The sequence below is a fragment of the Anoplopoma fimbria genome, chromosome 18, assembly GCF_027596085.1.
Source record: "Anoplopoma fimbria isolate UVic2021 breed Golden Eagle Sablefish chromosome 18, Afim_UVic_2022, whole genome shotgun sequence".
NCBI lineage: Eukaryota > Metazoa > Chordata > Actinopteri > Perciformes > Anoplopomatidae > Anoplopoma > Anoplopoma fimbria.
In genome coordinates, this window is record NC_072466.1 from 22,428,039 (window position 1) to 22,438,382 (window position 10,344).

General features: G+C 40.5%; 1 protein-coding gene across 2 annotated transcripts; it reads left to right on the forward strand.

Moving 5' to 3' along the window:
- The first annotated feature begins 3,170 nt into the window (after positions 1–3,170).
- rpl7l1 (ribosomal protein L7-like 1) lies at positions 3,171–8,970 on the forward strand. Of its 2 annotated transcripts, none has more exons than XM_054618234.1 (6): positions 3,171–3,252; positions 3,629–3,737; positions 4,697–4,860; positions 6,312–6,449; positions 6,529–6,638; positions 8,051–8,970. In XM_054618234.1, the coding sequence occupies exons 1-6, from the start codon at positions 3,239–3,241 to the stop codon at positions 8,257–8,259; spliced, it is 744 nt and encodes a 247-aa protein (XP_054474209.1). In that variant the 5' UTR covers positions 3,171–3,238; the 3' UTR covers positions 8,260–8,970. The 2 variants fall into 2 exon arrangements, with proteins under 2 accessions (XP_054474209.1, XP_054474208.1); XM_054618233.1 differs by lacking the exon at positions 3,171–3,252 and adding an exon at positions 3,318–3,419.
- The last annotated feature ends 1,374 nt before the right edge of the window (positions 8,971–10,344 follow it).

Consider the following 10,344-nt stretch of genomic DNA (forward strand, 5'->3'; position numbering starts at 1 on the left):
CTGCAACATCCGTGAGGCTTCTCCGCCCGTTAACCAAATTTCCAAGAAAGAAAACAGGATTTTGATTTTAAACAGAGCAGATGGTGCTGCACGGTGGTGTAGTGGCTAGCACTGTCGCCTCACAGCAAGAGGGGTTCAATTCCCGGGCTAGACGGCCTTCTGTGTTCTCCCTGTGTCAGCGTGGGTTCTCTCCGGGTTCTCTGGCTTTCCAACAGTCCAAAGACATGCAGCTTAGGTTAATTGAAAACCCTACACTGCCTGTACCTGTTTCCTACACCCTGTGAAGACCTGTCCAATGAATAAACGGCAAAATGAGAATGAATGGCAGAGCAGATGATAAAAAGTAACTTTGGTATTTTTCAACCTAATCCCCCCCCCCCCCCCCCACCTGTTTTTTGCCCCCGACAATATGGAGAAAAAAAACCTTGAAGAACTAAAAGCTTCTTTCTGTACCCTTCACTTGACTCTGTCTGTTTGCCCCGGGCAAATACATTGCAGTGCCGTTTAGCAGCTGTCATCTGCAGCTTGCTCCCTTAATACTGGACCACTTTCAAAAATCATTGCCCCAAACAGTCACTTTTACACAAAAAACATGGGAACATAGGATCCATGTCATAAACGACCAAAGAAAGCCTTTAACACTATACTATTGACTATAGACTATTTGCTGCTATATTAGGGGCTTATAGTGGTAGTAAGTAAGCACTGGCAGCTTTACCTACGAGAAATAATGCACCAAAATGCGTTGGTATCCCACGTAATCAAGAAGGATGAAGTATAAAGACCACAAAAGCCCATTACGGGGCAGGAGGGTCTGGAGATGGATGGGTCCAACAAACCACGATCTTTGATTTGTTAGAGGAAAAGCCAGGGGATCACCAAGGTCAGTATAATAGATTAACTTGAAACCATGGATATGTTTAAAAAAATGATCCATCAAGTTTAGATTTTTCATTGAATAAATGAAAGCATTAGCATGCAGGTGGCGCTAATGGAGGTCAATAGAATGTGTCATTTGGGGAACTTGGATATATGTATCAAATTTCAAGGCAATCCATCCAAAGGTTGTACAGATATTACACTCTGAATCCCAAATGTCAACTTCAGAGGGATTCATCCTTAATATTTCGCCACCAGCATGGCTAAGAATAACCATAACCCATGACATTATCAGGTTTCCTTCTACTATAGATATAAAAAAAACTTTTTCCTTTGCTTTTTTTTAAATCCGGCATCTGATATAAATCGCTGCACACAAAAACCTCGGTAAATGAAACCAACCAGACCAGAAGCAAGTAAAGCTATAGTATTGCTAGCAAGTTTTGGTACAGGGGCAACCTAAAATCAAGAAGATTATTTTTTATTGGTGATTTACAAAATATGTGTTTGTCACAATAGGAAAAGCACAGATGTAAATGATAAAATAAATGATTTTTTTTTCTCTCACTGCAGTGATTCATAAACCAGCGATAACTGCGTTAGACTTAGAGGATGTGACAGGGTTTTACTTTGGCGGTGAGATGGAGGAAGTCTGGACAGGTCGGGATAAAACGACACGATGCTTCTGAGAGTGAAGAGCAAACCAAAGAAGAGATCACGAGGTGAATTGGGCAGAATGGAGAAACAAAAAAGCTATTTCATGCTTTACACACTTCAAAGTGACTTTAAAATCAATTAGCCTTGTCAAAACCACACTGCCCCCCCCTGTCTGTCTTAATATATTCACAGACCTTAACCTGAATGTTTTGATGTAACTCAGTAGCAGCGTGGGGAACAGCTTTTCCTTTGATGCTTGCTTAAAGTGACTATTGTGCTGCATAATGAGACCATGCACTGACCTTTGTGGAATAATTTAGCTATGTTAACCCAAAAACAAAAATCATCTCAGTGTGTGTGTGTGTGTGTGTGTGTGTGTGTGTGTGTGTGTGTGTGTGTGTGTGTGTGTGTGTGTGTGTGTGTGTGTGTATAAACTGCATAAGACTGATTTAGAGACATTTCACGCAAAAACACGAATGTGAAACACACGGCGGCACTAGAGGGAGAGTCATTCAGTCAGGGAAAAGAAAAGTCAACAACTCATGGCCTTTAAAAGCCTGCATTTAAATGCATCAGAAATGTGACTCCACGTCCTTTTTGGGGGGCTTCACTGTTGTAGAGAAATCTGACTCTATAATCTAAACAAAAGACTAAATCGATGTATCTGTGAATACAATTTTCTCCTTCAAAATCACAAATGTGAACGTCATCGTGAGACTGTAGAGGAAAAGTTAGGGGATCACCAAAGTCAGTTGCATTCCTCCTCTGGGGAACATGAATTTACCCCATGCAGGACACCCTGGCAGCTCTGTGCAGCTCCTTCACCACCGGCTGCTTCACCCCCGGTGTGTGAAGGAGAGGTACCGCAGGTCCTTCCTTCCTGCTGCTGTCAGGCTGCACAACCAGCTCTGCTCCCAGCAGACCACATGACACATGACAATAATAACATGACAATAAAAACATGACAATAATAACATGACAATAAAAACCTGTGCAATACATTACACATTACACTGTGCAATAATAGTTAAAAATAGTTAAAATAGTTTTTTTCTGTCTGTAAATATAATATTTCAGTTATTGTTGATTTTCTACTGTTTTTTATTGCTTATTTATAATACTTGTTTTGTTTTTTTTCATTTTTTACTTTTATCTTGTCTTCTTCTACTATGTCTCTTGTGTGCACTTTACTCTCTGCTGCTGTAATCCTGCACATGTCCCACTGCGGGACTAATAAAGGATTATTTTATCTTATTTTATCTAATCTAATCTAATCTAATCTAATCTAATCTAATCTTATCTTATCTTATCTTATCTTATCTTATTTTATCTTATCTTATCTTATCTTATCTTATCTTATCTTATCTTATCTTATCTTATCTTATCTTATCTTATTTAGAGTCCTAACCTGCACGGAGGCCAGGTGAGAAAAAGAGGTGTGGAAGCTCTGTTTCTCACAAATTCATCACCTAGATAAAACAATGAAAACCAATCAATACTATAGGAACCAGTCTAAAAAATACATGTCTTTAGAAGTTATGCAAATAGATGTATATACATTTATTTATTTATTTTAATAGTAGTTCTGCTATTGCCCGCTGGGTGGCAGTGTCGGCCCCTACAGTGTCCAGTATCCCGGAAATAAGACAAGAGCTGCCTGTGACGTCATCTCCGAGCGACGCCTGAGTCTCCCGATTTCACCATGGCCGAAGCTGAGTATGTGGATTGTTTGTAATCATATCTAAGTCCATCCGTCTTCTCTGTCCGTGTTGTCGTTTTGGTTCGAGTCTCTGTGAGAAATCTATGTTTTGCTGGTTTTATCTAAACCTTTATTTGTGAGAAGGGATGTTTCTAGGGAGCCTGGCTGTTCACATGGGTTTGAGGTTAATATTCGGCACTAGTTATGTTCAATTTAAATGACAGCTATGTTTTCTGTTCACTTCTCATGAAGCGAAAGTTACCAACACTAACCTGGAAAGCTGAAGCTGCTCAGAGCTGACTGTTTTAGCCTGACGAACCCTGTCCTAAACTAGCTAAAAGGTGTCACATCTGATCCTCTAAAGCTTCCCTGTGCGTGTGTTCCCGTTATCAGGTCGAAGAAAGTGATCAAGCTGGTTCCCGAGTATCTCCTGAAGAAGAGGAAAGCCTACCAAGCCATCAAAGCCACTCAAGCCAAGATCGCGTTGCTTGAGAAGAGAAAGGTGAGAGATCACAGAGTGTCCTATAATGTAGATGTTAGATCAGGGGGGGCAATTATGTTCCCCAGGGGGACAAATGAGCAACTGGAAATGTTTTGGAGGGCCGGGCCAAAATGACTCAATTATGCATAATATACATTTTATTTCTATATAAAAAGCAGTAAATGGCATTGTTTTGACCGCTGGTAAGAGTGTATGTTATTATTTGGCAATTAAAAGGTGAGGTTAGCTTTCAAAAATATCATTTATTCAAATAGAATTTCCAAAATGTGAAACATTTGACTCATTTTCAGTCACATTAATAACAAAGGGCATTTTGAGTTTCATATACTATTGAAACAAGGATTTTCTTAGCTTTCTAAAGACATCACATCATCTTTGTAGCCAAAATAAACAAGACATGTCACTGAACTGTGTAACTGTGTAAAGAAAAGTGTCCCAGTTTTGTAGCCTTTTTGACTTTACATGCCTATATTAAACATTTAATGTTTTCAGAACTGCAAAAAAAAAAAATTGTCCTCTTTAAACACGGCGACATGCTCCCCACAAACCAAACACACAGGTTCACCCTGGACTTCAGTAAAGAAAACATTAGTAGTCCATATTTGTTTGAAAGTTCTGCTTTCGGCATCACTTTCCTCTTTTTGGCATGAGCCGACATTTTCACATTTTTCAGGGGTGACAAGGAAGGAAGACAGGTTGTCAATCACACGCATTTCACGTGCACAGTTGACGTGCAAATAAATTAGTCCACCCATAAGATAATTAGAAAATATGTTTTATTTTCTAATTATCATGTAATCTTTCGCGGGCCGGTCAGAATCATCCCGCGGGCCGTACAATGCCCAGGTCTGTGTTAGAGGGTCAGATCCAGGTGTTTTTACAGTACATGTTCCTACTACCCGTTCTTGCACACTGCTGCCTGTATATTTAGTTACACATGTATTTCTTTGGTGTTCCAGGTATCTAAAGGCAAACCGTTGAAGTTCAAGCGCTTGGAAGACTTCTTGAAAGACAGCCACAGGAGACACCGTGATGACACCCGCATCCAGAGGTCAGAGGTCAGGCCGCCAGCCCCTCTGCCTCCAGCCAAGAGCAAGCTGGCCTTCGCTGTCCGCATCAGAGAGTGAGTACTTTGACCCAGATATATATATCATATATATATATACCATCAATGGTTTAAAATGGTTGTCAATTTGTTCAGTTGTTTAGTTTTGAAGTGTCAAAGGTGTATTGCTTTTGATTGTCCTTTATAAGCAATAACTGCTAAGAACCAAAATGGAGCAAGGTTAATTTCAGCTTGTTTTAAAGGGACAGTTCCTGCGGTACCTCTCAAACTAGTTCCTTAATGTATCTGAATTTTCTATAAATAACTAGCCCTCTGTGTAATCTCTTTGGCCTCTTCGTTGTCTCCAGGGAATTTCCATCTCCCTTTTTAAAAGTGCCTTTTTTTCCCCCATTGATTCCCCCCCCTTTAGCTCTATGTATTATAGAAAAATAGTATTGACATAAACATAATTGACCGAGACTATTGATGAGCTGTTGTTCCAGATTAAAGGACAGCACTGTTTCCTGTGTCTTGTTGCAGCGCTGTCCGTGGTACTAACTCAGAGAGGAGCTATAAATAAAACTTTCGATCCTGATTCCAATGATTTTAAAATAGCCATGAATGATCTTTTGTTTAATTAACATTCAATTTCCTAGACAGATTCCAATTTATTTAAAGTAAGACCTACTGATTCTGAATTTGTCGGAGTCAAAATTTAATTTTAAGAACTATGATTGCCAGCAAGGCTCCAGACTACTTTTCCTCTTTCTTTTTTACCAAGCCCCTGGAAAATAATTTCAACCATACCAAACTCAGTGTTAACCTTCAGAAATTCTAAATGTTATTAATTTGTATTGTTTTTGAGATTATGTTTTTGTCATCTATAGTGGTTTTTTGGGGGGGGGATAAAACCACATAATTCAAATGATTAGGAAATAGTTGATTATGTTTTGAATCTACTTTATGTTGCTCTGAAAACGTCTCATTCAAACAACTGGATTTATTCAAGTTTCTTCGTTAGTTGTTCCAAATGTTTTGAGTTTGTTTCTCCACGGCTTATTCGGGACTTGAAGGTGTGACCAAATTCAAGCTTTACATCTTTCTCACTCAACCTGAAGGACTTCCACACTGACATGCACGCATGTGTGTAAATGTGAACAGCAAATATAAGACGATGGCCAATCAGCTGAAAAACATCTGGTTTGGATCGTCTGCCGATCAATCGGTGCATGTTGTAACACCAATCAGTTAAAAACTCCTTGATACTGATCTTTGAGTTCTCATCTTGACATCCCTACACTGAGGGAAGACTAGAAAATCTTCCTAAGGAGCATCTTGCTGTCTGCACATCTAAAACTCATCAAGGTCTCAGAAGGAGAGCGCTCCATTTAGTGAAACACCCAGTTACATTACATTACAGTCATTTAGCAGACGCTTTTATCCAAAGTTGTGGTCGTGCCTCACTGTATATGCGTGCTCATAATAAAACACAGTTACAGTTCATTCAACATGGATCATCCTCTCATTAGGATCAAAGGCGTCAGCCCCAAAGTGATGAAGGTGGTCCATATGCTGAGGCTGAGGAAGATCTTCAGCGGGGCCTTCGTCAAAATCAACAAGACCTCCATAGCCATGATGAAGATATTGGAGCCGTACGTGGCCTGGGGGTGAGTAGCTTTTTATCTCGGATCAGATCTGATTGATTGATTGATTTTTGCATCTTCTAATTGCAATGTTTTCCGACAGATTCCCCAACTTGAAGTCCGTCCGCGAGCTCATTCTGAAGAGAGGACAGACCAAGGTCGGCAGGAGGAGAGTCCCCCTCACGGACAACAACTTCATCGAGCAGCACATGGGTGAGTCTCCTCCTCAGTCTCACGTCGTGGTGAAGCTCCAGTCGAGCTAATGAGCCGGTGCTCGCAGGGCTGTTAGTGTGAGTGAAACCAGCTGAATGGTAGATCAAGGTTAAACAAAGAAAGCTTTTTATTCCTACAAAAAATGTAGAATTAAATCAATTAAAGTTAAAAAAAAAAAAATGTAGAAGCTCACACCCATAATATTTTATGTTTATACTTCAGCTCATGCTTAATAACCTTGGTGAAAATTAAGAAGTTCTGCTCTCCTAGCAAAAGTACACGTTTTTGGGGTTTTTAGGCTGCGTTTTGAACCTATATACCCTCTCTTTAACGCACAGAGCAGATAGAATGTGTGTCCCACTTTTGCTAGGAATAAATATATACTTATCAAGCTTATTCATTATTATCTGAAAGTTGAAAACGTGACAGTAGGACAGATGCTGTGCGTTATGGAGGGGGGGCGGGGTTGCAATACATAAATTGGCAGTCTGCATGTTTCCATAATCGCTTTGTGTTTATAAAAAGCACTACATACAAGCATTAACTTGATTTTTAAAAGAATGGGGAAAATGTACAACTATATCCAAATGTATGCTTTCACTTGAGATGGTAATTTTACAGTAGACCACCTCAATTCAGAGCAGGGATGGGCATCTTTAGGATATATATATATATATATATATATATATACATACATACATACATACATACATACACACACACACACACACACACACACACACACACACACACACACACACACACACTACTACTGTTACTGATACTCGGTTTGGTTCTTTATCAGTTCTTTTTCATGACTGAGTATTTGTTTTTAAAATATATATACCTATCATTAGAACAGGATTAGAATTTATATTATATATGATATAAGTGTTTTCTTAAGCAGCAACAGTAATGTTTACAACATCAAAGTCACTATATTAAGTCATTAATATCTCACTGGAAACAAATCTAAAATGTCCAAAAAATAAAAAACATTCCTAAGTGAAGTTCAGTGCAAATGAATAATACGAAGTTCATTAACACATACAGAAGGATAAAAGGGATTTTGTTGATAAATGAGTTATGTATTACTCTGCAAAACCTCATTAAGAAAACATCAAACACTAAAATGAATAATTAAAAAATCCACTTGTTGCTATTTTTCTTTCTCTTGTGTGAAAAGTAAGCATAGTAGTGTGTGTCTTATTAACGACTAATAACCAATAACAGACTGCCAAACGGCGGAGGTGTTTGATTCATAATCCTCAGAAGGAATTATTTCTTCTGTTGTCGAGCCCAGTGAGTAACACAAATAACACAGATGGTGTTTTCTCTCAGTGTCAGTCGTGTTTTCACAAAACGTTTGCCTGGCTTTGACGCAGTCTCCCCTCCCCTCCCTCTTTTCTCAGGTAAACACGGCATCATCTGCCTGGAGGACCTCATACACGAGATCTACTCGGTCGGCAGGGGCTTCCGGGCCGCCAACAACTTCCTGCAGCCCTTCAGGCTGTCGGTGGCTCGCCACGCCGCCAGGGACAAGGCCGGGCTCCTGAAGGACCTGGGGAACCCCGGGTTTCGCAACACGGACATTAACTCCATCATCCGGCTGCTGAACTGAGGAGGGATCACGTGCAGGACGGACAATCGGCGGCTTCTATGGGGACGCTTTATCCATCGAGCAGCGAACGCCAACGACAAAATATTACTGGTCTTTTTTGTTTCATTGGCAGAGAAGCTCATGGTTTAACCCAGAGTCATATTTAACATACATGTATCTGTGCACACATTGTTGTGGTTACAAGCTGGGACCAGAAGGACCTGAAGTGGAGTCTGTTCCACTTAAGTTTAGTAGTTCCCCTGACTGATGGAAGCTGTTTGGTGAAAAATAATATTTTGAATCACTTGTGAAATGAAAAATATTGTCCGTTAAGGCAAAACTTCACCCACAAAATGACCGTTTGTATATCAGTTACTTTGTATTTCTCGCAAGCCTCCAAGGTGAAGAATTCAAGGTAACACGTGTGATTAATTGATGTACAAAATGTTAATCTTTGTGGTTGAAGTATTCCTTTCAAAGGGTGCTCAGTCGCTACACTTATTCCTAAATTTGGAATGGATCAACACTGTGCTGCATATAAAAGGACAGTAATAAGAGTTATAAGGGCTGGGCTTTCCTGCATGCAGGAGCCACAAGCCCACCTACTGCAAATTAATTCGCTACATTCAGTAGTGTTCAGTGTGAAAAAGTGTCTTTTAAATCTGTTTAACATAGATTTATGATGCATTGTTGATACACTATTGTTTTTTACAATAAAAAGCCCCAAAATGATTCAGTACTTTTGAAATTATAGCTATGACGTTTGCCAGACAATTCAATTCAGTTTATTTTGTATAGCCCAGAATCACAAATTACAAATTTGCCTCAGAGGGCTTTACAATCTGTACACATGAGACATCCTCTGTCCTTACACCCTCACATCCTCTGTCCTTCACCTCACATCCTCTGTCCTTAGACCCTCACATCCTCTGTCCTTACACCCTCACATCCTCTGTCCTTACACCCTCTCACATCCTCTGTCCTTACACCCTCACATCCTCTGTCCTTACACCCTCACATCCTCTGTCCTTACACCCTCACATCCTCTGTCCTTAGACCCTCACATCCTCTGTCCTTAGACCCTCACATCCTCTGTCCTTAGACCCTCACATCCTCTGTCCTTACACCCTCACATCCTCTGTCCTTACACCCTCACATCCTCTGTCCTTAGACCCTCTGTCCTTACATCCTCTGTCCTTACACCCTCACATCCTCTGTCCTTACACCCTCACATCCTCTGTCCTTACACCCTCACATCCTCTGTCCTTACACCCTCACCTCCTCTGTCCTTAGACCCTCACATCCTCTGTCCTTACACCCTCACTGTCCTTACACCCTCCTCTGTCCTTCCCTCACATTCACAGGAAAAACTCCCCTAAAAAACCCCTTTAACAGGGAGAAAAAAGGAAGAAACCTCTGGGAGAACGACAGAGGAGGGATCCTTCTCCAGGATGGACAGAATGCAATAGATGTCATGTGTACAGAATGAGCAGCATAACAGAGATACAACACATTCAATGTATATGACATAAATGATTCATATAATAAGACTACTTATAATAACAGCAGCAATTATTACAGTAGAATTATAGCCATGACAATAGGGATAGTAATGTGACTAATAATAATAATGGAAGTAGCAGTGGGTGTCAGTCGGCTCACAGCAGGAGGCACGACTACGGTCCAGGTACCACAACGATTCATGGAAACCTGCAGAACGAGAAAGCAAAAGGGCTTCAGGGTGGAAGTAAAGCTAAAATGCTTAATGGTACAGGTAATAGTAATAGTAATGTGACTAGTAATAATAATAATGGTGGTAGCAGTCGGTGTCAGCAGGGCCGTAGCAGGATGCACGACCACGGTCCAGGTACAGCCACGATTTATAGAAGCCTGCGAAGCGAGAAAGCACAAAGACTCCAGGGTAGAAGCAAGTCAATAAGCGTAATAGTACAGGCAATAATAATAGTAATGTGACTAATAATGATAGTGGTAGTAGTAGTGGGTGTCAGCAGGGCCTCAGTAGGTGGCACGATGACAGTCCAAATATAACCCCGATTCCTGGGAACCTGCGAGGCGAGAAAGCACAAAGACTCCAGGGTAGAAGCA

Coding starts and splice junctions, on each gene's coding strand:
- rpl7l1 (XM_054618233.1), top strand. CDS start 3,382: ATGTTTCTAGGGAGCCTGGCTGTTCACATGGGTTTGAG. Junction 3,420..3,628: donor GCTGTTCACATGGGTTTGAG/GTTAATATTCGG, acceptor TCCCGTTATCAG/GTCGAAGAAAGTGATCAAGC. Junction 6,639..8,050: donor CTTCATCGAGCAGCACATGG/GTGAGTCTCCTC, acceptor CTCTTTTCTCAG/GTAAACACGGCATCATCTGC.